At 50.9% G+C, this 26,730-nt stretch overlaps 1 protein-coding gene and 1 pseudogene across 2 annotated transcripts in view; one reads left to right on the top strand and one right to left on the bottom strand.

The window, feature by feature from the left end:
* Positions 1-5,683: 5,683 nt before the first annotated feature.
* CALM3 (calmodulin 3) lies at positions 5,684-15,214 on the bottom strand. Its single transcript, XM_003817488.6, has 6 exons — positions 15,020-15,214; positions 10,605-10,635; positions 8,124-8,267; positions 7,876-7,982; positions 7,483-7,618; positions 5,684-7,341 (listed from the first exon to the last, which is right to left on the bottom strand). The coding sequence occupies exons 1-6, from the start codon at positions 15,020-15,022 to the stop codon at positions 7,313-7,315; spliced, it is 450 nt and encodes a 149-aa protein (XP_003817536.1). The 5' UTR covers positions 15,023-15,214; the 3' UTR covers positions 5,684-7,312.
* The window catches only part of PPP5D1P (uncharacterized), an 89,925-nt pseudogene continuing 74,073 nt past the window's right edge, over positions 10,879-26,730 (top strand). The window contains exons 1-4 of the transcript XR_010110797.1: positions 10,879-10,978; positions 11,330-11,439; positions 13,433-13,599; positions 14,956-15,574. The product of XR_010110797.1 is annotated as an uncharacterized PPP5D1P (transcript). The remainder of the gene's footprint in view (positions 10,979-11,329; positions 11,440-13,432; positions 13,600-14,955; positions 15,575-26,730) is intronic.

The following is a 26,730-nucleotide window of genomic DNA, read 5'->3' as shown; positions in this document are numbered from 1 at the left end:
GTGGTGGTGGGCACCCGTAGTCCCAGCTACTTGGGAGGCTGAGGCAGGAGAATGGCATGAACCGGGGAGGTGGAGCTTGCAGTGAGCCAAGATCACACTACTGCACTCCAGCCGGGGTGACAGAGTGAGACTCCGTCTCAAAAAGAAATGTTTTATAATAAGCAGCTCAGATACAAAATCACAAGCTGTACTAAGAGGGCACAGTACAAGGATCTGTGAAAATATAGACAGTCATCCCTCGGTATCCTAGGGGAATTGGTTTCAGGACCCTCCTGGGATACCAAAATCTGTGGATGCTCAAGTTCCTTATATACAATGGTGTCATATTTGTATATAACCTACATACGTTCTCCTTTATACCTTAACTCATCTCTAGATTACCTATAACACCTAATTCAATGCAAATGCTATGTAAATAATTATACTGTATTGTTTTAAAAGTTGTATATTTTATTGTGTTTTTTTTTGTTTTGTTTTTTGAGACGGAGTCTCGCTATGTCACCCAAGTGTGCAGTGGCGCAATCTCGGCTCACTGCAACCTCCACCTCCCGGGTTCAAGCAATTCTTGGGTCTCAGCCTCTCGACTAGCTGAGATTATAGGAGCCCACCACCACACCTGGCTAATTTTTTTGGGGGGGGTGGGGCAGACAGGGTCTCACTGTTGCCCAGACTGGAGTGCAGTGGCTCTATGTCAGCTCGCTCCAACCTCTGCCCCCTGGGTTCAAACAATTCTCCTGCCTCAGCCTCCTGAGTAGCTGGGACTACAGGTGCGCACCACTACCGCCCGGCTAATTTTTGTATTTTTAGTAGGAACGGGGTTTCATTATGTTGGCCAGGCTGGTCTCGAACTCCTGACCTCAAATAATCTACCTGCCTTGGTCTCCCAAAGTGCTGGGATTAGAAGCGTGAGCCACCGCTCCCAGCTTACCTGGCTAATTTTTGTATTTTTAGTAGAGATGGGGTTTCATCATGTTGGCCAGGCTGGTCTCAAACTCCTGACCTCAGGTGATCCACCCACCTCAGCCTCCCAAAGTGCTGGGATTATAGGCTTGAGCCACCGCACCCTGTGTGTTTTGAATATTTTTGATCTGCAGTTGGCTCAAACCAGCAGACACAGAGGCTGACTGCTCTAGGCGCCTGCCCTAGTCTGGGGTGGGGCTCAGGAAGTGATGTGCTGGGAACGGAGGACTCAAGGGGACTTGATTCATTTTACGATTTCTTTCTTTTTATTCATTCCCATCTCCCTAGCACCCGGCCTGACCCACAAATGGGACTTAAACACCGGCGCACACAGACTTATGCCGTGGGCTGGGCCTGGGATTTGCAGCTCTTCAGGGTCTTCCGTGGTCATTGCCCCACCTGCTGGTCACACTGGGAGTGACACTCAGGAGTGGCCCCAGAGCCACCCTCTGGAGAAGTGAGGGGATCCTTGGGAGCCCGAGGATCCCAGGCGGCCCTGGTTGGGCATCCCTGGTAAGTCCCCTTCTCTAGTCACTTTCTCAAGACAGGTTTTGAGCTGGTCTAGTAGACCTGCGAGGCTGAACTGGAAATGACTCCCGGTCTAGGCATTTCTCTTCTTTGGGCTGGAGCCGGCTCCCCTCAGCGCTTGCCCAGGGGCCCTTAGAAGCTGAGTGCGGTCTATTTGTCTTTGATTAATAAAAAATGGGAAGGGAAGTCATGATTATTTAATAATGTAGCCTGTCTGGCAGTAAAAGTCTTTCAAAACATAGGGCCCAAGGGGGAAACTACTTATAGGCCGCTGAGAAGCATGGGTACCGGGATGCGGTGGGAGAAGGCGTGGGCGTTGGGATCCGAGTGCGCTGGGCTTTGAGACCCCGCTCAGCTGCTTCCAGTAAGTGTGGTGCAAGAGGCTTCACCTGCCCGGCCTCCACTCCTCTACTGCCAGATTTCTCTAGTGACTCCTGCCGGCAAGCCTGGGCAGGGTCCGCACACCTTGAGCGGGTGCTGCGTTTTAATCAGTCCATCCAGCCTGGGTATGAACTAAGTGAAATGATGTCTATAAAGTTTGGCACGGCCGGGCGCGGTGGCTCACGCCTGTAATCCTAGTACTTTGGACGGCCGAGGCGGGCGGACTGCCTGAGCTCAGGAGTTTGGGACCAGCCTGGGCAACACGGTGAAACCCCGTCTCCACTAAAATACAAAAGAAATTAGTGGGGCGTGGCGCCTGTGATCCCAGCTATTCAGGAGGCTGAGGCAGGAGAATTGCTTGAACCTGGGAGGCGGAAGTTGCAGTGAGCCGAGATGGCGCCACTGCATTCCAGCCTAGGCTGGGGGGGAAGGGGGGGCGTGGGGGGGGGGTAGGGGGAGGCGAAAAGAGAGAGAGTTTCGCATCCCAGCACTTTGGGAGGTTGAGGCAGGCGGAGGTCATTTGAGGTCAGGAATTAGAGACCAGCCTGGCCAACATGGTGAAACCCCGTTTCTACCAAAATACAGAAATTAGCTGGGTGTGGTGGCAGGCGCCTGTAATCCCAGCTACTAGGGAGGCTGAGGCAGGAGAATCGCTTGAACCTGGGAGGCGGAGGTTGCAGTGAGCTGAGATTGTGCCATTGCACTACAGTCTGGGCAACAAGAGCCAAACTCCATTTCAAAAAATAAAATAAAATAAAAAATAAAAATACAGGCTGGGCACGGTGGCTCACACCTATAATCTCAGCATTTTGGGAGGCTGAGGCAGGCAGATCATGAGGTCAGGAGTTCAAGACCAGCCTGGCCAACATAGTGAAACCCCGTCTCTACTAAAAATACAAAAAATTAGCCAGGTGTGGTGGTGGGCGCCTGTAATCCCAGCTGCTCAGGAGGCTGAGGCAGGAGAATCAGTTGAACCTGGGAGGCGGAGGTTGCAGTGAGCCGAGATCTCGCCATTGCACTCCAGCCCGGGCAACAGTGTGAGCCTCTGTCTCAAAATAAATAAATAAATAAATAATTTTAAAAAATTAAAAATACAAAAATTAGCCAGGCGTGGTAGGGGGAACCTGTAATCCCAGCTACTGGGTAGTCTGAGGCAGAAGAATGGCTTGAACCTGGGAGGTGAAGGTTGCAGTGAGCTGAGATTGCAGCACTGCACTCCAGCCCGGGTGACACAGTGAGACTCCATCTCAAAAAAAACAAAAAACAAAAAACAAAAAAGCTAGGCGTGGTGGCTCACATCTGTAACCCCAGAGCTTTGGGAGGCAAAGACGGGTGGATCACCTGAGGTCAGGAGTTCGAGACCAGCCTGGCCAACGTGGTGAAAACCTGTCTCTACAAAAATATAAAAATTAGCCAGGCGTGGTGGCAGACACCTGTAATCCCAGCTACTCGGGAGGCTAAGGCAGGAGAATCACTTGAACCTGGGAGGCAGAGGTTGCAGTGAACCGAGATCATGCCATTGCACTCCAGCCCGGGAGACAAGAGTGAGACTCCATCTCAAAAAAAAAAAAAAGTTTGGCACAACCCAAGTTGGTGGATATTTGTATCGTCTTCCTTTACAGATTATTATCCCTTGCCATTTTGCAGACTTGTAAATGGAGGCCAAGGGAAGTTAAATCGCTGCTCCAAGTTTATTGAAGTGGCAGAGGTGGCCCCTTGGGACTTAGTGAGCACGAAGACTCACTCTTGTGAGTGAGTCTTAACCTGGGATTTGAGCCCAATCCTGTGGGAAACCACAGCCCATCTTTGACTCAACTACTAGACCAGAATTTTCCTCAGGTACCCTTACTGCTAAGGGGGCAGCTCCCATTTCAGACCCCACCACTGGGACGCCAGCGTCAGCCTGGCCTCCCCACTGGCTCCGGCTCTGGCCTGCCTGAAGTCTGTCTGTTTTTAAACTACCATTTACCCTAAAGCCCAGCTGCTGTGTGCTTGGACTCCTCAGGGTTAGATCTGGTTCAGATTCCGGCTGTGTCACTTCCTACTTCATAACCTTGCAGTAGTGACTTCACTTCTCTGGGCCTCAGTTTCCTGGTCAGCAAAATGGGAACTAATGGCATTCAGCCCAAATGGTTGCTTTAAGGCTCCGATGAGCTCATGGATGCAGAGCTTCAAAGGCAGCCCATGAAGCAGGAAGCACCCAGCCAATGGCGGCAGGTGCTCACAGAACACTTCCTGAGCACTGCACACCCCCCTCCTTCCTGTAGCCTCATCCAATCCTCAGCTCAGGAGGCAGGTACCATTATACCCCCATTTTGTGGACAGGGTCATTGAGGTCCAGAAACTCTAAGGCATCTGCCCAAGGCCACAAGGCAGGTAAGTGCTGGAACCGGAATGCTAAGGCAGGTGCTTTTGCTCAGACCCCAAGTTATCCACTACACTCTACCGTCTTTACTGCACCACCAAATGCCAAGCCACAACCAGGTGGCAGGAAAAGGGGGCCCAGAAGCTGGGGCCCTGGAAAATGGCCTGCCACTCCCAATGTCTCCACCCTCGCCGCTGGCTCCGGTGACTGGGATGCACCAGGAAAACCCAGCCGAGGCCTGATCTCTCTGCCACAAGGAGGGCCCTGGGATTGGGCCAGGCTTCCCCTGCCCTCTGAGGCCAAGTGCAGATGAGTGGAAGGACCTCTTTTTATTCCACTGACTTCTGTCTCTGCTCCACCCTTGCCCAGCTCCTGTGTGAGAAGCTCAGAAGTTAAAGACAATGCTTATTAACCTCTCATTCCCCATTCCCACGAGGGAGAATGAGAAGAGCCCTTGAGGATTCTGACCCATCCCTCCACTATAGCCCCACTGGAATGGGAGGGTCTTGCTATGTTGCCCAGGCTGGTCTCAAACTCTTGGCATCAAGCAATCCTCCTGCCTCAGCCTCTCAAAGTAGGAGGATTACAGGCATGTGCCACTGGGCGCTGTTGAGGCGACTTCTTCCTCACATCCCCACTTGCCACGAGGAAGTTGAGCTTTCTGTGGTTTGTAATTTGGCTGTGACCACATAGTGGTTTGTACTCTGCCTTGTGTGGTTTGCAATTGTTTTGGGCTTTTTGTTTCAGATCTTCAAACCAACACTGAGTCCCGTGCCCTCCCCGTGAGCTCAGGACCATGCCTTTCTCACCACTGTACATCCAAACTTGGCATGTTTTGGCTGCCTGTGAGACTAAAGCAGTGAATGCCACCCCTCTCCCCAAAGCATCAAGAGGCTCACCCACTGCAGGGCCTGCCCCTGCCTTCCTCTCTTCACCCGGCTGGGCTCCAAGCTGCTCGGGGCTCTCACCCAGTCTCGCTGGATTTCCTTCAGTTCCTTGGTGTCTGGGCTCCTCTTGCCTCAGGGCTTCCATACATGTCGTCCCCCCGAACTGGAACGCCCTTCCTTCCCCTACCCGGCTAGGGGACTGCCCATCTTTCAGGTAGGTCTCAGCTCAGTCCTGCCACCTGACTGGGCTGACCCCTTCTCTGTGTGCTCCCATGGCATGATGGGCCTGCCTCAGAGGAGCCTTCTCAGTCTCCGCCTTTCAGTCCATTTGTGCGACTATCTCTAGGACAGGACCCTGCCCTTGATGACCCTGCGATCTAGCTGGGATCAGAACTGTGCTTCAGAGGCGTCCACTGGGCTGCACTGACCAGACACAGCTTCAGAGCCAGCTTTGAGGAGAAGCTCTTCCACCTCTGGGCCAAAGGAGTCAGTGTTGGGGTTGGTGTGTATGTGTGTTGGAGCGGGGCAGGCCAGAAACTGAGACAGGAGGAGAGGAGCCAAATCAGGTAGTCACTGTATTTTATTGGAAAACATTGATATATATTTTTCTTCACAGCTTGAACTGAACACAATATTGCCCGGTTTAAAAAAAACAAAACCAAAACATTCCGAAAATGTCCACAGCCTCACGCCTACCTGCCCTTACCCTCAGCTCTTGGCTGGGTCTCCCACTATGCCCCATCCCTCCTTCCCTCAGAGGCTGGGTGCCAGAGGGTGGATGAGAAGAGATTCTCAAAGCTGGGCAGGTCCCAGGAAAAGCCACTTGATCGACCTGGGCAGTGAGGGGAAGCAGGGGGTGGGGGGTGGGGTGGGGAGGTGGTGGGGGGAGCCAGATGAAATGAACAGAAAAGGGGAAAAAACCCAGACGACTGAACTGCCCACATTGACTTACTTGTCCCAGAGGCGAAAGTCAGAAGCAAGGGCACGGATCATGCTCTCCGCTGGGGGAGTATGGGGGCAGGCAGGTGGGCGAGGGAAGAGGCAGGGAAGAGGGCACGGAGCACAGATGTGAGGAAGCAGCGCCAAGTCACCACAGAGAAGCGGGAGGTGCTGGCGGACCAGGACGCAGAGGCTGCTGTAGCTGCCGTCCCCTGGGCAGCTGGCCGACAAGACTGTTTTATTGCAGGTGCGTTCTCTTGAGAGCGTGGTGGGGCCCATCTTCCCTCTCCCCACCCTTTAGCTAGCCCAGCATGGTTCTGAACAAAATGAAAGTCTTAAGGGCCATAGAGGGGAAAGAAAAAAAAAGAGAACCAGCACATTACAAAGCGACCATCCCCACATCCATTCCTAGGACGGGCCCTCAGGGCGGTGGGTGCATCGTGAGGAGGGAGCGGCATGGGATGTTAGCACCAGGTATTTACAGAACAGCTCGAGAGCGCTTCAGGAACGCGGGCAAGTCCAATTTGCAGAGTGGCCAAATGAGCAGTCCCCACCCAGCCAAACCTCAGAAAGCCAATCAGATGGTTTCAGAACAGCAGCCAGTGGGATGTGAGTGTTGCCCACTGTCAGTCCCCTTCTGTGAGTCGGCCCCCTCGACCCCCTCCTGGGCCACATCCAGTCAACGCCACAATTCCTCAACGCCCCCTCAGTCCTTCTGGAATGCCTCTCTTGGCACCCCTGCCCCAACAGGCTGCTGGGATCTGCACATGGAATCACAGGGCTGGTTGCATGCAACGGCAAAGGGCATGCTCTTCTGCCTGGGGGAGGGCCTCTTGTCCCTCCCAGCAGGTCCCAGGACAGGGCTGGCAGCCACCCCAGCACCCAAAATAAGATGACAAACAAGAGGAAACAAACCAAAATGGAGGAGAGCCATCCGGGCTGGAGGAGGGCAGAGGCTCCCCAAGGGGATCTGGGGAGGGCTTCATCTTATGAATGCATCAGGCCTTGGAAGACATGGATGGAAGAGGCGAGGGCAAAAGGAAGAGATGAGGGGCGTGGAGAGAGACTCAGGGAAGAAGGAGAAAGAGCAATCATGCAGCTTGGGACAAATCTTTTGTTGCTTTATCAGATTCTCAGTCAATCAATTGGTGTTTGCTAGAACCGGGGTACGCAGGGGAGTGTTGAAGAGAGAGTGCGCGCGCGAGAAGAGAGAGATCAAGAGAACGGGCATCGCCAGCTGCCCGGGGGGCCTTCACTTTGCAGTCATCATCTGTACAAACTCTGTGGAGTGAAGCAGAGAGAGAGGAGGTCAGGCGGGCAGGCTAAGTGGCGAGCGGCCCTCCCCAACGAGGGATCTGGGGGCTTGTTCCTGAAGCTGCGATTCTCTTCTTGTTCCAGAGATCAAGCCTGGCCTTGACTCACCTTCATAATTGACCTGGCCATCTCCATCGATGTCAGCCTCCCTGATCATCTCATCCACCTCCTCATCGGTCAGCTTCTCCCCCAGGTTCGTCATTACGTGACGCAGCTCTGCGGCGCTGATGTAGCCATTCCCATCCTGGGGGTTGGGGATAAAGCCTTTCACTGGGCACTTCTCCCGGCGGGGAGAGAGGCAGTGAGAGGGGTGGCTGTCATCACCATCCCTCAGCAGTGAGCACAGTGAGGGAGGCTGCCTGAGGTGGCAGAGCAGGTTGGCAATGAGGCTGGCACCGGGACCCGGACCTCCTGGAAGTGGTAGCTCCGTGGCTCCAGTTCCGCCTGTCTGCCTGAAGGCTGGCGTCAGTCTCAGAGCCGCCCCTGGAGAGGGCTGCTTACCTTGTCAAAGACACGGAACGCCTCTCGGATCTCCTCCTCACTGTCTGTGTCCTTCATCTTTCTGGCCATCATGGTCAGGAACTCCGGGAAGTCAATGGTCCCGTTCCCTGGAAGGTGGGGAAAGGATGGAGAATGCTCTTGGCCTGGGCCCTGAGAGACACGGGCTCATCCATCACCCTGAGGGAGGCTCCCTGCAGTCACTCGGGGTGACCAGGAGCAGGGCTGCCCACGCGCTCTGTGGGGCTCACCATCTGCATCCACCTCATTGATCATATCCTGCAGCTCTGCTTCAGTGGGGTTCTGTCCCAGGGATCTCATCACTGTCCCCAACTCCTTGGTGGTGATAGTGCCATCTCCATCCTTGTCAAAGAGGGAGAAGGCCTCCTTGAACTCTGGGGGAAGAAGGGGGAGGAGTCAGAGGTCACAAGGTCCACAGGAGAATCCTTACCTCTGGATGCTGGATGCCTTCCCTGGAGGAAGGCCAAGGGCATCAGTCCCACCTAAAGAAACTGAGACAGACTTCAAGTCCCACGCAACCAGCTCTCTCTCCTCAGTGCTCAGGGCAAAGCCCTTCCAACCTTCATTCAACAGTTATTGAACATCAACACTGTGCTAAGTAAAGCTATTTTTCTGGCCAGCCAGTGAAGACAGTGGGGAAAATGGTCTGACAGCTGTCCTTAGATGATTCTACATTTCTGTTTGGTCCCCGGCTTTGACTTCTCCCTGAAATGATGAAATGAACCAAAGTCATGGAGTGAATGAGAGCCGAAAGGATTCTTTGTCTGAGTGTGTTAGCCAGGGTTGGCTGGCTGGGACGAGGAGGGGAGGCTGCAGAATGCCTCTGGCCGGCCTGAAGAGGAAATGCAGGCATCCACTCCCTTCTGACTGGCAGCCCTGTTCCTTGCCGTGGGTGCTACCAGCTTCCAAAGGAGCTGAGCCACTGCGTGTGGTGAGCGTGGGGGTGGTCGGCAGCAGAACATGGCTGACGGACGGTGCGTGGGGTGGGTGGGGGGATGGAAAGCGAGGGGACGGCTGCCAAGCCAGGAGGATGAGGAGCTAGCAGTGCTGAGTGGGAAGGCCACAGCTGGGGCCGCATCAGGGGCAGGGAGAGAAGCACATGGCTCTTGCCCTCCCACTGGGCCCATTTTGGCACCTGGTGCTCCTCTACCCCCAAGCCCTCCAAAAACAGATGTCTGGCAGCCTATTCCCAGAGGGTGTGGGCTGGGGTGAGGCGGTGGACAGTTTGCTAATGGGGACAGGGTGAAAAGCAGACCGTTTATGTTGCACAAGGCCAGAGTTGGGAGATGGGTGGCAGGTGCATTGGGAGGGACATGCACAGCTGGGAAGCTGTGGCCCTGAGCCTCTGGGCCCTGGGGACATGGCAAGAGTCTCTTTGGGGAGGCTGGCACCTCCCTGTGCTGAGGCCTTGTTGTTCTTGGGGAGGGCAGGTAGTGAGTGGGTCATGGGGCACCCCGAGCTCATGATCACTAAACCAGGCCATCTTCTGGCTTTCCTCAGGGGTCTCCATAGCCACCCAGGGCCAAAATTTTGAAGCTGCCAAGGTGACTCTGTGATGGGGGTTGAGGGGAGAAAGGAGAGAAGGCAAGTCCGTTCCTGCCTCCCACCGCAGAAGCTGGGCCTTTAGTACTTGTTACACAGCCAGTTGAACCTGACAGCAGAGCTGGGGGCTGGGTAGCTGGTGGGGAGCAGAGGCCCATTCTCTGGATCGCTACTCTGGTCTACTGTGTGCTGGCCCCTGGCTATGGAGATAAACCAAGAGTTGCTCTCTGTCCTCGGGCAGCTCAGTATGGGCGGGTAGGCAGGCACGGATCTGTAATTACACAATAGTTCCTATAGCTGACCCTTCTGGGGTTTTGGAGGGGTTAGAAAAATGAATTAGATGGGATCCAGGGATTTCTTCTAACTTGCTGAGAGAGAGATGTTTGTTTAGCCAGCAGAAGTTTGCGGAGGACCTACTATGTTCTAGGCAGGCATTAAGGCTATAGCAGGGACCAACAAAACCAAGTCTCAAACTCAGTGGAACTCACATCTAGTAACAGGAGATACAACAGGTGAAGACATAAGAAAATAATTTCAGACAGCGAGAAAGGTTATGAAGAAAATAAAGTGATGTGAAGGAGAGTAAAGGAAGGCTGTGTACTTGAGATGGGGGTCAGGGAAGGCCTCCCCGAGGGGACATCTGAGCTAAGGGACGGGAAGGAGCTGCCCATGCAAAGCACTGGGGAGGCACTTCCGCCAGCAGAACAGGCAGGCGCAGGCACATGCGAAAGGAAGTGCAAAGCGCAGGCAAGCGCAGAGGTGGGAGTGACGAGCCAGCTCCTGGGCGGCTCCTAAAGTGGGACAGGAGCTCTGCAGGCCCCACAGGGAGGCAGGGAGCTCACCTTCTAAGCCAACCTGGCTGAAGCTGGGAGACAGAGTTGGGCTCGTCCTGCAGCCACTGATATCAAGCCCCTAGATGACCCAGGCCCAGGAGAGGAACACAGCCTTTGGTGTCTGGTAAAGGCCTGTCTCAGGGCCATGGGGCTTGGTGTCATTGGGGCACTGGTGTGCTCTTACACACATTTATCAGCATTCTAGGCACAAGGCATAGTGTTAGGTGACACAAGGGATACACAGGTTCACCCATCAGATGTCACTCCTCAGTGGCTAAGATTTGGCTGGGGATGTGGAGGCTTTCCTGAGCTAAGATGAGGGGACAGCAGACTCACCTGCAATCTGCTCCTCAGTCAGCTGGTCAGCCTGGAAAAGCATGAAGGGGAAAGTCAGTCACCAGGCCGGACAGCACGGACGCATCTTCCTCACTCAGCCCAGGCCCTCGGCCCCAGTGAGGCCAGCTCCACGTGCCATTCCCGCCGGGCCAGGGAGGAGCATGCCAGAGTCAGGGTCTGAGGCAGAGCCAGCGCCTGATGATAAAGTCTGGTGATTCAGAAAGCTGGGTACCAGGGTGGGCTGGACACTCAGGCCTGCTGGACGCACGGCCCGATGAAGCTGCCCAGACCCACGGGCTTCCAATCTCAACTCAGCATGTGGGAGCCACAGGGGCGGGAGAAAAGCCTGCCCCAGCCCCAAACCAGCAGTGCTGGTGAGGCCTGGCACAGGTTTGCATCTCATCAGTGGGAGCCCCAGAGGCCGAGTGAAGGGAACGATTGCCCTGGAGGCCTCATCAAGAAGCTCTAGAAGGCTCCAAACTGAAGCAGGCCAGTCCTTGGGTAGGGCAGAGGGACGATGTCTGGGGCTATCTCTGCTAGTTTCTGTGTCACCTATTTGGAGGCGGTTGGCTCAGGCAGAGTCCACCCAAGTGGCAAAAATTCTCCTAACTGGCGGCCCGAGTTGCTCAAGCACCTAAAGAACTCTGGTCAGGCTGGAGGCAGGCGCTCCACCCCCTGCGCACAGTGAGGGCACAGGGCCATTCTGTTTTGTTTCTTTTGGGCAGAAGGGACAAACGTCAGGGAGAGGGCTGCAGCGGGCAGCAGCAGAGGACTGAAGCTGGCTTGCACTGCAGTTTTTAACCCTTTCCAGTTTGGGCACTCTGGGGACTGGCCAGTGGGTGGCAGGCAGCCCTTGCTGCATGCGGGGTTTGGGGGTGGGGAGGAGATGCGGGGACTGGCTTCTCCTGCACTGGTGTGCTGGGCATCAGCCAGGCATAGTGATCCTATGGGGCAGGAGCAGGTCTGGGGGGTTGGGGAGGCTGAATCCCAACATTTAGCTTTAGCAGCCAAAAGACACATTTTCCCTGGTTTTTGTTGATGCTGTTAAGAAGGCACCACCATCCCGGGACCACGGTGGGTCTGTTCCCCTTCCTTTCACAATCAGGGAAAGGGGCTCCAAGTCTATAGCATGTTCTAGTCTTGAGTCTGAGAGCCTCAGAAATAGAAGCAGACTATTATGTGAATTTGCAGTATTCTACGGAGAGGTTCCAGAGGCTAGGAACAAACCACTGCCTGCCTCCCCTACCCCCATCCCCGTCCCAAATATTAACAATCACTGATCTAAAAAAGTTAGAAAAAAAAAAACCTAACGAAGAAGAACCTGCAAGCCCCAAATAGGCAGAATGGGAGGGGTAATCAAAATGATGATCACAGAGGGGAGAGGGCTTAGGGAGGGGGAAAGAGGAAGGCAGAAAACGGCACACATGCACATTCTGGAAAAGTCCAAAGTGTAAAGGGGAGGTGGGGAGGCCAAATGAAGATTCTTCTGCATTGCCTTCAAAAAAGACAGGGTGGTTGGGCTTCTAAATGCCAACCTGGTAGCCCCAGGCCCATGAGCCTCTTGATCCACCTGCCCTCCACCTCCCACCATGGGCAAAAAAGCCTGGAGCCATCCCTTAGGTCCTGACACCTGAGGAAGAGGCTTAGGGAAAGTGAGAAGGGAGGATGGGCTTCTGGTTACCGAGACCAGGCAATGCCCAGGGAGGGTCAGGGAAAGAACAGAGAGGAGGGCAGCAGTGTGGGGAGGTGGCTGCCATCCCATCTGCTTTTCATTCTTTCCCCTGGCCTAGAATGGAAAAAGCGAGCCAGGTCAGGGCCTTCCCAGCCCACTGTTCCGCCCTGCAAGAAGTCCAGCTCCCCGGACCTTTGGGCAGCACTGTAAGGGGCTGGGGGTGGGGGCGAGGAGGCTGTGACAGGCTGCAGACTGCCCCGAGCGGCTCTGAAGGCCACCGTTTGCCAGTCTCCACCAAAAGACTGGAAGATGCAGATGAGGCACTGCCATGCTCAGTTCTGTCACAGGGTTGCTGCAAATAGGCGTGGCTCTGCATGGAGGGCCTGTCAGATGCTCTCCCTCCCATGTTGGAGACCCACTTCCCTGCTTGGTCAAGGAAAGGTACAGATCTCAAGCAAGGTTGCCGCCCAGAAAACCGACCGCCTAAGAAGAGATCATTGATCCTTGCTCAAGGTTTCTTCCCTTTCTAGACATGAAGACTAAACTTTCAACAAAAACTGTTTCCAAAATAACTCAGCTGGTCTCCTGCTTCCTTATCCCTCATCTTAGGCTCCAGCAAGGGGCTGGACAAGAAAAAAAACCATGAGGTGGGGGAGGGAAGAGGGTATGATTTCTCTGCCTTGCCCCAGCCCCCAGCCAATGCCAGAGAGCAGTGTTAGATGAGATCAGAAACCAAGGCCAGGGCCCCTCACCCGGGCCAAGGAGGAGCCACAGAGCTCAGGCCAAAGTCCAAGGCCAGTTAACAGTGACTTGTCTCACCTCTACCTTGCTGATTACAAACAGAAAGAGAAACTAGTTGTGGCCAAAGCTTGGGTCCTATTCTGGAGGTAGGGGGCCTGCTAGTGCTTCAGGGCCCCTTTTAGCCAGGTTCTGCTGGGGGAAAATGGGGTAGCGGCAAGAGGAGCCATCAGGTCTGTGTCAGCAAGTATGAGATCTGATACACAGCAGCGGCTGCCTGTTCTCCCCAGCCTTGCCAGGGAGGATGGCTGCACACGGTTCCCAGGCTCAGCCTGGGGGGGCTGTGGGTGTTGTGGGTGGCAGGGAGTAGGAAAGAACTAGTCTGCTGGTTTTCTCTCAAAGCCCTGTGAATTAACAGACACGCTCAGTGAGGGTCCTGAATGGAACAAGTGGCCCTCAGGCTGATCAAGGGGTCTCCCCAGAGGCACTCTCTGATCAAGCTCTGCAGCCCCCACCCCGAGGGCACGGGAATAGGCATCTGATTGTCACTGACGCCACACTGTACTGCACTGTCATTTGGCACAAGTGAGGAGGTGCAGCATGGTGCGTGGGGCTGGGGATCATGAGAAAACCGGCGCTCCTGCTGGGAAAAGGCAGTGCTCTTGGCCTGAAAAGGGCAGCGACAGAGTGAGGCTTCTAGGCTTGAAAAAGCTGGCTCATTCGAGGCACCCCAAACTTTGATCTCCCATCCCCATTTCATGAGGCTTCAGTGCGCAATAGGGGCCTGAACAGCTCCGCCCACCTGCTCCCACTGCCCCGGTGCCTTCCACCCAGCCGCGTTCTTCCTGAGGAAGGAGGACGGTAGAAAAGCTTCCTCCGGGCCCTGCAGCCCACTCCCCATCCACACTGAGCCGTCTTTGTCCTGGCCTGTCCCTGGAGACTGGCAGGGTGCTACCCACATCCACCCCCAAACCTAGGCCCACCCTGACTGCCATTCATTTTCTCCTTCCACCTCACCTCCCAACCACCCAAGCCCAAGTCCTCCCCCACCCCTCACCTTGGAAATCCATCTTCTCTTGGACCCAAACACAACACTCCCACCCCGTTAAAAAAAAATTCTGTCTTTCTAGAGCAAGTCTTAACCCACTAGTAACCTCGGAACCTTTTCTAGCTACTTCCAAATTAACCCCAAGGGTCCCTGTGCCCCGACTACTGGCGAGCCCCACTCTCACCATCCCTTTTCACCACCTCCACGACCCTGATCCTTCTCCGTCCCGGAGGCCTTCAAGAGTATCTTCTAATCTCCGCTGCCACCCACCCCAGGCTCTTCCTCCCATAAGCTTGCACCTCACCCTCCTCCTCCTCTGCAGTGCTGGGCTCTGGAGACCACCCTCCCCCACCCTCCCCCACCCTCGGGAGTCTCATCTGTAGAAGTGACCGCCCATCCTTGACCCTCTCCTCTGCTCCACAGGAGCCCAGGGGTCGCCCCTCCCCGCCCGGGCCCAGCTACCCTCCACCACCCCATCCAGGAGCAGCCCAGCCTCCCTTCGTCCCCCGTTCCCCGCATCCTCTCAGGACCAATCGCCTTCATCAGGGCCTGAATAGCTCCCCTCCCCAGCCCATCTTTCTTATTTCGTCCCCTGGGGTCCAAACACCTCCATCCTGAAACCCAACGCCCCATCCTGGGTCCAAAATCCTTTTGAGGGGTCCCACTGAGGGTCCCGATCCTCCATCCGGGGTTCAAATGTCCCCTTTAGGGGCTCAGATACCCATTTGTGGACTTAAACATCCCATTTGGTGCTAAAGTCGCTTCTGGAAACCTTTGGTGATCCAGACGTCCCGCTCTGGGTTCAACAGCCCCCGACAACGCGGGTAGAAAAGGGTCCCGAGGCTCTCGCCGGGCCCGGACGCCCCCCACTCTGGGCTCTGTCGCCCCCTCAGGGGTCCTGCCCCCTTATGCCCGCCTCAGAGCCCGCAGCCTCGGCGACCCCCCAGCCTCACTCACCATGGCGAGGCCCGGGGTGTCCGGAGCACGGGGATCAAGGTTCCTCCGGCGGCGGCAGCAGCTGCAGCAGTTCCAGCTCCGCCGCGCGTCCGCGCCTCCACACTCACTGCCCGCAGCGCGCGCCGCCGCCGCCGCCGCCTCCCGCCCCAACGGTCCCTCAACGGCCGCCGCGCGCGCCCCGCCTCGCTCGGCCCCGCCCCACCCGGCCCGCGCGCCGCCGCACTGCGGCTCCCACGGATCCCTCCGCGCTGCGCTCCACACCTACGGGCCCGCGAATCTCTCGTCCCCACCCTGCACAGGAACTGGGTTTGCCGCCGGGCGCGCGCGCGCGCGCTCCCGTCGCCGGACTACTTTCCTTCGCCGCGCGCCCCGCCTCCCGGGCCCACTTCACTTTCTTCGGCGGAGGGGCACAGCTCGGCGGTGCGTGACGCGTCCCTCTGTGAGCCGCGTCACTATTGGGCCTGGCCCATGGCGGAAATGAGAGCGTGGCGCCCATTGGTCCGACCTTCCCTGCAATGCGTCAAACTGGGGCGAGCCACTGCAAGGTGGTGGTGGGTAAGTCTGAACTCTGTGGCCGCGTGGGGCTTTGAGGAGTAACGAGGCGAAGGGGGAAACGGCGTCGCCGTTAGAGAAGCAAATACGTCGTTTCTGTGGCCAGGAGGTGGTAAAAAGGCTGGCGACAAATGCAGAAGGGCTTTCTCGGCTCTCCCCTTTAACCGATGGACGATGGTTCAATCCAAAATGCTAGGGTTTAGAAGCTCCGCCCCTAACTGGGCCTTTCGAGGTGGCGGGGTCTCCAAGGTGCCACCTAACGCTCAGAGGTTCCGCCCTCCCTGGTCTTGTCTCTGCGTCCTAAGACGCACTCAGCCGGTGGGCGGGACCCCTGGGCCCGCTTCATTCTTGATCCGCTCAGGGTCTGTGAAATTAGGACCATCCCAGGACAGCCTGTGGGAACGGGGTATTCATTCAGTCATTCGTGCTATAAGCATCAATTAGGCGCCTGCTGTATGCAGGGACCTGAGCTTGGCTGGGCTGGGGAGACCATACTCCCCAACCAGCCTCTCCAGACAGACGACCTCTTTCATTATTCCAGTGTTCCAGCCATAGGAGGAAAAAGAACTGAAACTTTGTTTATAGGAGCTCAGAAAATGATCACCCCTGCCCCCTCCCCCGTTTAGGATAGGAGCTGACAGTCTCCTGCGTGTCCCCTCCCCACCATGGTGATGGTTAAGAGATGGGCAAACGAGTCAGGCTGGACCAATCATTGTGCTCCACCTGGAACAGAATGGAGACTGAACCAATGAGAGTCCTTCCCTGGGGTTTGGATCTGCAGCCTGGGCACAAGAAGCCTTTTCCTTTTGTGTGGGTCCTTCCCATAGGTTCTGACTATGGTCATTTTCCCACTCTGCCCCCTATCTTGAGGAACAAAGTGTCTAGAGAAGAAGAGAAAAATAAAACTGACACAGTGGAGAGTGGAGAGGTAAAGAAGATGGCCGGGCGCGGTGGCTCATGCCTTTAATCCTAACACTTGTTACTCAGTCTCAAATCTCATGTTAAAATATGATCACCAATGTTGGAGGTGGGGCCTGGTGGGAGGTGTTTGGGTCATAGGGGTGGATCCCTCATGAGTGACTTGGTGCTGTCCTCACGGTAACAAGTGAGTTCTTATTCTGTTAGTTCACACAAGATCTGTACTTTTTTTTGAGATGGAGTCTTGCTCTGTCACATAGGCTAGAGTGCAGTGGCATGATCTTGGCTCACTACAACCTCCGCCTCCCAGGTTTAAGCGATTCTCCTGCCTCAGCCTCCCAAGTAGTTGGGACCACAGGCACCCACCACTACACTTGGCTAATTTTTGTATTTTTAGTAAAGACAGGGTTTCACCATGTTGGCCAGGCTGGTCTCAAACTCTTGAGCTCAAGTGATCCGCCTGCCTTGGCCTCCCAAAGTGCTGTAATCACAAGAATACAACCATCAGGAGTGCCTCAAGGGAGAAATATCCTCTGAGAATAGCCGCAGACAAAGTGGGGAGGTGGGACTACCATCCCCAGCCCTGGAAACTCTCTCTACTCTGTAACTTGGCCAAAGGAGATGCCGAATCAGAGTGGCTGTTCGTCAGCACCATGCTGTAGGAGGTTTCTTCCATAGCTCCCCTGGGAATGAACCCCTAGCCAGCTTTCCTATGCTACTGGGATATCCCCTTTGGGACCTCCCCCATTCGGGATGGGAGACACTCTGATCTTTAATAGAGCCAAGGCAAACCTGGTTTTAAGGTGCCACTGAGTGCTAAAAAGGAGGCAGCAACCTAGCAGAAAAAAAGAAACCAACAGGTCCATTACGAAGAATCTGTAAGCAAATGGAGCCAGTAAAAGCCAAAACAAGCCAGACGGAGAAGGCTGGAATAAGTGACTAATCCTTCAGTGCAAAGGCATAGATGTACATTAACAACAAACCAAAGCAAACAGGGAACCATGAGCTCCCCAAATGGACCAAGTAAGGGACCAGTGACTAAACCTAACAAGACAGTAATATGTGAGCTTTCTAAGAATTCAAAATGGCATTTTTAAGGAAACTCAGTGAATTCCAAGACGACATAGAAAAGCAACTCAGAAATTTATCAGTGAAATTTAACAAAGAGATTGAAATAATAATTAAAAAAAAACCCCAAACAAATCTTAGAACTGAGAAGTACGTTTGCTGAACTGAAAAGTTCATTAGAGGTTCTCAACAGCAGAGTGGGTCAAGCAGAGGAAACAATCAGTGAACTTGGAGACGGGCTGTTTGTAAATACATACAGAAGAAAAAAGAAAAAAGAATGAAAGGAATGGAAATCACCTACGAAATATAGAAGACAAAATCTAAGAATTATTGGTGTTCAAGAGGGAGCTGAGGAGGAGCAAGGGGATAGAAAGGATATTCAAAGAAACAATGGAAGACATTCAAAAATTGCAAATATCCAGGTACAGAAAGGCCAGAGAACACCAAATAGATTTGATTACCCCAAGGCATATAATAATCAAACTCTCAAAGGTCAAGAACAAAGAGAGGATCCTAGAAACAGTAAGAGAAAAGAAGGAAATAACACGTAAAGGAGCTCTAATTTACCTGGCCACAGACTTCTCAATCGAAACCATGAAGGCCATCCAAGAATACTGTATCAAGCAAAGCTATTATTCAAATATGAAGAAGAGATAAAGTTTTTCCCAAATAAAAGCAGAGAGAATTCACCACTACCAGATCTGTATTATAAGAAATGCTCTCTTGAAGAAAGAGAGTTCCTCCAGAGAGTTCCTCAATCCGGAAAAAAAAAAAAACCATGCAAAAAGAAAAAAATTTTTTTTTGAGACACGATCTTGCTCTATCACCCAGGATGGAGTGTAGTGGCCCAATCATAGCTTACTGCAGCCTCAAACTGCCAGGCTCCGGTGATCCTCCCACCTCAGCCTCCTGAGTAGCTGGGACTACAGGTGCACACCACCATGCCTGGCTAATTTTTGTATTTTCTTTCTGGTAGAGATGGGGTTTTGCCATGTTGCCCAGGCTGGTCTCGAATTCCTGAGCTCAAGCAATCTTCCCCCCTTGGCCTCCTAAAGTGTTGGGATTACAGGTGTGAGCCATCATTCCTGGCCAAAGAAAATATTTGAAGGTATAAAACCCATTGGTAAAATTAGGTACACAGAGAAACCCAGGATACTCCAATACTGTAATTGTGGTATGCAATTCATTCTTAACTCTACCATAAAGCCTCAAAGACAAATCTATCAAAAACAATAATATTGAGCTGGGTGTAGTCTCAGCTACTTGGGAGGCTGAGGCAGGAGGATCACTTGAACCTAGGAGTTTGAGGCCAGTCTGAGCAACACAGTAAGACCCCATAATTAAAACAATAATAGCTATAGCAGCTTGTTAAAAGACAAGCAAAATAAAAATATGTACATTGAGGAAACAAAAAGTCAAAATGTGGGAGGGAAGGAGATAAAGTGTGGAGTTTTTATTCATTGTTTCTATTTTTTTCTTTGTGATCTAAGATGTTATCACTTTAAAATAACTTGTTATAAGATTTTTTTTAGAAGCCTCAAGGTAACCACAATGCAAAAACCTATAATAGATTCAATAAAAATAAAAAGTAGCAAGTTAAAACGTACTACCAGAGAAAATCACTTAACCACAAAGGAAGACAGTAAGAAAGGAAAAAAGGGGGCCAGGCACGGTGGCCCACACCTATAATCCCAGCACTTTGGGAGGCTGAAGCATGCGGATCACCTGAGGTCGGGAGTTCGAGATCAGCCTGACTAACATGGAGAAACCGCTTCTCTACTAAAAATACAAAAAATTATCCGGGCGTGGTGGCACATGCCTGTAATTCCAGCTACTCGGGAGACTGAGGCAGGAGAATCGCTTGAACCTGGGAGGCGGAGGTTGTGGTGAGCCGAGATTGTGCCATTGCACTCCAGCCTGGGCAATAAAAATGAAACTTCATCTCAAAAAAAAACAAAAAACAAAAAACTTGTTATAAGATTTTTTTATAAGCCTTAAGGTAACCACAATGCAAAAACCTATAATAGATTCAATAAAAATAAAAAGTAGCAAGTTAAAACATACTACCAGAGAAAATCACTTAACCACAAAGGAAGACAGTAAGAAAGAAAAAAAGGGGGCCAGGCATGGTGGCTCACGCCTGTAATCCCAGAACTATGGGAGGCCAAGAGAGGCGGATCACTTGAGGTCAAGAGTTCGAGATCCACTTGGCCAACGTGGCAAAACCCCGTCTCTACTAAAAATACAAAAATTAGGTGAGTGTGGTGGCGGGTGCCTGTAGTCCCAGCTACTCGGGAGGCTGACGCAGGAGAATTGCTTGAACCTGGGAGGCAGAGGTTGCAGTGAGTCGAGATCACGCCACTGCAGTCATGAGTGGGTGACAGAGCAAGACTCTGTCTCAAAAAAAAAAAAAAAGGAAGAAAACAACCAGAAAATAAGCAACAAAATGGCAGTAGTAAGTCCTTACTTATCAATAATAACACTGAATGTTAAGGAAATAAATTATCCAATTAAAAGGCATAAAGTGTCTGAATGGATAAAGAATAAGACCCAGGCCAGGCATGGTGGCTCATGCCTGTAATCCAAGCACTTTGGGAGGCCAAGGCAGGAAGATTGCTTGAGCTCAGGAGTTGGAGACCAGCCTGGGCAACATAGTGAACCTCGTCTCTACCAAAAAAAAAAAAAAAAAATTTGCTGGGCATGGTGGCTGGCATGCACTTGTATTCCTGACTACTCAGGAGGCTGATGTGGGAGGATCACTTGAGCCCGGGAGGCAGAGATAGCAGTGAGCCGAGATTTCCCCACTGTACTCCAGCCTGGGCCACAAACCTTGTCTCGAAAGAAAAAAGAAAAAAGGCCCAACTCTATGCTGTCTACAAGAAACCCAGTTCACCTATAAAGACACACTTAGACTGAAAATGAAGAGTTAGAGAAAGATATTCTGTGCAACTGGAAACCAAAAAAAAAAAAAAAAAAAAAAAAGCAGGGGTAGCTATACTTGGTATCTATATATGGTATCAGATAAAAGAGACTACAATTCCAAGCTTGTGAAAAGAAACAGAGCAGGTCACTGTACAATGATAAAGGGATATATTCAGTGAGAGGATAACACAGTTGGTTTTTTTTTTTTTTTGAGATAGAGTCTCGCTCTGTTGCCCAGGCTGGAGTGCAGTGGTGCGATCTTGGCTCCCTGCAGCCTGGTTCAAGCGATTCTCCTGCCTCAGCCCCTGAGTAGCTGGGACTATAGGTGCCTGCCACCACGCCTGGCTATTTTTGTATTTTTAGTAGAGACGGGGTTTCACTGTGTTGACCAGGCTGGTCTTGAACTCCTGACCCCAAGTGATCCACCCACCTCAGCCTCCCAAAGTGCTGGAATTACAGGCATGAGCCATTGCGCGCCCGGCCTGTTTAATTTTTGTATATGGTGAGAGCTACGACTCTAGTTTCATTCTTCTACATACAGTTTTCTGATTTTCTCAGCACCATTTATTGAAGAGATTGTTCTCCCCCCATTGTATGTTGTTGGTGCCTTTGCTGACAATGAGTTGGCTGTAAATGTGTGGATTTATATCTGGGTTTTCTATTCTGCTCCAGTGGTCTACATGTCTGTCTTTATGCCAGTATCATGCTGATTTGGTTACCATAGCTTTGTCGTCTATTTTGAAGTCACGTAGTGTGATGCCTTTAGCTTTGTTCTTTTTGTTCAGGATTGCTTTGGCTATTTTGGGGTCTTTCGTGGTTCTATGTAAATTTTAGCATTGTTTTTTCTATTTCTGTGAAGAATGTCGCCGGTATTTTGATAGGGATTGCACTGGATCTGCAAATTCCTTTGGGCAGTATTGTCATTTTAACAAAATTAATTCTTCTAAACCATGAGCATGAAATATCTTTCAATTTTTGGTGTGTGTCCTCTTCAGCTTCTTTCATTAGTGTTTTTATAGCTTTCCTTGTACAGATCTTTCACTTCTTTGGTTAAATTGATTCCTAGGTATTTTATATTCTTCGTGGCTATTGTAAATGGGACTGCTCTCTTGATTTCTTTTTCAGATTGTTTGCTGTTGGCATATATAAATGCTACTGATTTGGGGGTTTTTTTTGGTTTGGATTTGTTGTTGTTGTTGTTTTTGAGACAGAGTTTTGCTCTTTTTGCCCAGGCTGGAGTGCAATGGTGGGATCTCGGGGCTCACTGCAACCTCTGTCTCCCGGGTTCAAGCCATTCTCCTGCCTCAGGCTCCCAGGTAGCTGGGATTACAGGCGCCCGCCACCACACCCGGCTAATTTTTTGTATTTTTAGTAGAGACAGGCTTTCACCATGTTGGCAAGGCTGGTCTGAAACTCCTGACCTCGGGTGATCCACTTGCCTCAGCCTCCCAAATTGCTGGGATTACAGGCGTAAGCCACTGCACCTGGCCAAACGCTACTGATTTTTGTATGTTGATTTTGTATCCTGCAACTTTACTGAATTTGTTTATCAGTTTTAACAGTTTTTTGGTGGAGTCGAGTATAAGATCATATCAGGCCAGGCATGAGGTTTTGCCGTGTTGCCCAGGTGGCTCATGCCTGTAATCCCAGCATTTTAGGAGGCCAAGGCAGGAGGATCACTTGAAGCAAGGAGTTCAAGACCACACTGGACAACAGAGCAAGACCCAACCTCTACAATAAAATTAAAAAATTAGCCAGGCATAGTGGGGTGCACCTGTAGTCCTAGCTACTCAGGAGACTAAGACAGGGAGGTCACTTGAGCCCAGGAGATCAAGGCTGCGGTGAGCTATAATGGTGCTACTGCACTCCAGCCTGGACGATAGAGTGAGTGAGACCCTATCTCTAAGAAATAAAATAATAAATAAAGCTATTGTAAAAAAAATGTCATCTATGAACAAGGCTAATATGACTTCTTCCTTTCCAGTTGGGATGCTCTGGAAAATTAGCTGCGGGTGGTAGCGTGAGCCTGTAGTCCCAGCTACTGGGGAGGCTGAAGCTGGAGGATCGCTCAAACCCAGGAGGTGGAGATTGCAGTGAGCCGAGATTGTGCCACTGCACTCCAGCCTAGGCAACAGAGGGAGAATCTGACTCAACAAATAAATAAATATATATATATAATAAAAATAAATAAATAAACAAACAAAAATCTATTAAAGACTTAAATCCAAGACCTGAAACTATGAGATTACCAGAAGAAATCATTGGGGAATTGCTCCAGGACATTAGTCTGGGCAAAGATTTTTTGTGTAAGGCTTCAAAAGCACCGGCAACGAAGTGAAAATAGACAAATGGGAGTGTATCAACCCAAAAAGCTTCTGCGAAGCAAAGGGAACAATAAACAAAGTGAAGAGGCACACCACAGAATGGAAGAAAATATTTGCAAACTATCCATCTGACAGAGGATTAATAACCAGAATATATAAGGAGCTCAAACAACTCAACGGGAAAAAAAAATCTAATTAGAAAGTGGGTGTGGGCCGGGCTCAGTGGCTCACGCCTGTAATCCCAGCACTTTGGGAGGCCAAGGTGGGCGGATCACTTGAGGTCAGGGGTTGAAGACCAGCCTGACCAACATGGTGAAACCTCATCTCTACTAAAACTACAAAAATTAGCTGGGTGTGGTGGCACATGCCTGTAATCCCAGCTGTGCAGTAGGCTGAGGAGGGAGAACTGCTTGAACCCGGAAGGCAGAGGTTGCAGTGAGCTGAGATCACACCACCACACTCCAGCCTGGGCAACAGAGCGAGACTCCATCTCAAAAAAAAAAAGCAAAAACAAAAACGGGTGTGATGGTTAATACAGAGTGTCACCTTGATTGGATTGAAGGATGCAAAGTATTGTTCCTGGATGTGTCTGTGAGTGTGTTGCCAAAGGAGATTAACATTTGAGTCAGTGGACTGGGAGGGGCAGACCCACCCTCAATCTGGGTGGGCACCCACCAGCTGCCAGCACGGCTAGGATAAAGCAGGAAGAAGAAAATGGAATGAGCAGACTCGCTGAGACTTCCGGTCTTCATCTTTCTTCCGTGCTGGATGCTTCCTGCCCTTGATCAGTCTCCAAGTTCTTCAGCTTTTGGACTTGCGGACTTACACCAGTGATTTGCCAGGGGCTCTCGGGCCTTTGGCTACAGACTGAAGGCTGCACTGTCAGCTTCCTTACTTTTTTTTTTTCTTTTTGAGACGGAGTCTCACTCTGTCACCCAGGCTGGAATGCAGTGGCACCATCTCGGCTCACTGCAACCTCTGCCTCCCGGGTTCAAGCAATTCTCCTGCCTCAGCCTCCCGAGTAGGTGCGATTACAGGCGTGCATCACCATGCCCGACTATTTTCTGTGTTTTTAGTAGAGATGGGGTTTCACCATGTTGGCCAGGCTGGTCTTGAACTCCTGACCTTAGGTGATTCACCTTCCTTGGCCTCCCAAAGTGCTGGGATTACAGGCATGAGCCACCGCGCTCAGTCGGATTCCCTATTTTTGAGGTTTTGGGACTTGGACTGGCTTCTTGCTCCTCAGCTTGCAGACGGCCTATTGTAGGACTTCACCTTGTGATCATGTGACTCAATACTCCTTACTACACTCCCCTTCATATATACATCTATCCTATCAGTTCTGTCCCTCTAGAGAACCCTGACTAATACAGTGAGCAAAGGATCTGAATAGACGTTTCTTAAAAGAAGACATTCAAACGGCTAAGGGGTATATACAAAAATGCTCAACATCGCTAATTGTCAGAGAAATGCAAATCAAAGCTACAGTGAGCTATCACCTCACCCCAGTTAAAACGGCCTTTATAAAAAGGTGGATGCTGGCAAAGACGTAGAGAAAGGGGAACCCTCATACACTGTTGGTGGGAATGTAAATTAGTACAGCCACTCTGGAGAACAGTATGGAGGTTCCTCAAAAAATTATAAATAGAACTACCATATGATCCAGCAATCCCATGCTATGAATACACCCAAAAGGAAGGAAGTCAGTGTATCCAAGAATTAAACAAAAATCTATTAAAGACTCAAATCTAAGATCTGAAACTATGAAACTACCCGAGGAAAACACTGGGGAAATGCTCTTTGCACTCACATGTTTATTGCAGCACTATTTGCTGCAATAACCAAGATAATGGAGTCAATCTAAGTGCCCATCAAAGAGCGAATGCATAAAGAAAATGTGGTATATGGTTGGGTGAGGTGGCTCACGCCTGTAATCTCAGCACTTTGGGAGGTGGATCACTTGAGGTCAGTTCAAGACCAGCCTGGACAACATGGTGAAACCCCATCTCTACTAAAAATACAAAAATTAACCGTGGTGGCTCATGCCTGTAATTCCAACTACTAGGGAGGCTGAGGCACAAGAATTGCTTGAACCCTGGAGGCAGAGGTTACAGGGAGCTGAGATCGCGCTACTGCACTCCAGCCTGGGTGACAGAGGGAGACGCTGTCTCAAAAGAAAAAAAAAAAAAGAAAAAATGTGCTATATGTACACAATGGAATATTATTCAGCCATAAAAAAGAATGAAATTCTGACATTTGCAGCATCATGTTAAGTGAAATAAGCCAAGCACAGAAAGACAAATATTGTATGTTTTCATTCATGTGTGGGTGCTGAAAAAGTGGATCTCATGAAGATAGAGAGCAGATAGGTGATTCCTACCAGTAGCCAGGAAGGGTAGGGTGGAGGGGGGAAATGAAGAGAAATTGACTAATGGGTACAAATGTATAGCTACATTTGGAAGAAATGTAAGATGGAAGAAATAAGATCTGGTGTTTGATAGATCAGTAGGGTGAGTATAGTTTACAATAATCTGTTGTACATTTCAAAATAGGTAGAATAATAGAAGAAGACTTCATGTTTTTAGCATAAAGATGAATATTTAAGGTGATGAATATCCTAATTACCCTGATTTGATCTTTTTTTTTTTTTTTTTTAGACAGAGTCTTGCTCTGTCGCCCAGGCTGGAGTACAGTGGTGCAATCTCAGCTCACTGCAACCGCTGCCTCCCGTGTTCAAGCAATTTTCTACCTCAGCCTCCTGAGTAGCTGGGATTACAGGTGCCCACCACCATGCCAGGCTAATTTTTGTATGTTTAGCAGAGACAGGGTTTCATCATCTTGGCCAGGCTGGTCTTGAACTTCTGACCTTGTGATCCACCCACCTCGGCTTCCCAAAGTGTTGGGATTACAGGCATGAGCCGCCACACCTGGCCCCCTGATTTGGTCTTTACAAATTATATAAATTTATTAAGTTACCACATGTTCCCTGAAAATATGTATATCTGTTATGTATCAATAAAGAAATAAAATTTAAAAAAGAAAAAAAATTGCAACCCAATGCTCTCAATTCCCTTTACCTGGCTTTAATGTTTTTCATAGCAGTGACCACCTGCTAAAATATAATATTATCTTCTTTTTCATTATATTTATTGTTTGATTCTTTCACTGGAATATAAGCTCCATGAGGTCACAATTTTCTGTCTATTTTGTTTGCTGTTGTATCTCCAGTGCCTAAAATAGACCCAGGAACATAGTAGGTGCTCAATAACTATGTTTTTTTGAATCAGTGTCTTGCTATGTTGCCCAGGCTGGAATGCAGTTGGTGCCATCTTGGCTCATTGCAACCTCTGCCTCCCAGGCCCAAGCAATCCTCCAACTTCAGCCTCCCAAGTAGCTGGGACTACAGGTGCATGCCACCAGGCCCAGCTATCAATAACTTAATTTTTTTTTGAGATGGAGTCTCTCTCTGTCTCCCAGGCTGGAGTGCAATGGCGTGATCTCTGCCCACTGCAACCTCCGCCTCCCAGGTTCAAGGGATTCTCCTGCCTCAGCCTCCTGAGTAACTGGGATTACAGGCATCCGCAACCATGCCTGGCTAATTTTTTGTATTTTTAGTAGAGATGGGTTTTCATCATGCTGGCCAGGTTGGTCTCGAACTCCTGACCTCAGGTGATCCAGCTGCCTTGGCCTCCCAAAGTGCTGGGATTACAGGTGTGAGCCACCACACCTGGCCAATAACTATTTTTCGAATAAATAGTATGGGGAGATGGAAATTCTCATAAAATGCTGATGGGAGTATTGATACAATCATGCCAGCGAGTGTATAATTTAGGATAGACTAGGTCACAGTGCTGTAACAAATAACTTCAAAAATCTCAGTTAGCACAATTAAAGTTTATCTCTCATTCACACAAAGTCCACTGTAAA

This window comes from Pan paniscus, chromosome 20 (genome assembly GCF_029289425.2).
Source record: "Pan paniscus chromosome 20, NHGRI_mPanPan1-v2.0_pri, whole genome shotgun sequence".
Classification (NCBI taxonomy): domain Eukaryota; kingdom Metazoa; phylum Chordata; class Mammalia; order Primates; family Hominidae; genus Pan; species Pan paniscus.
This window is presented reverse-complemented; position numbering and strand designations above follow the sequence as displayed.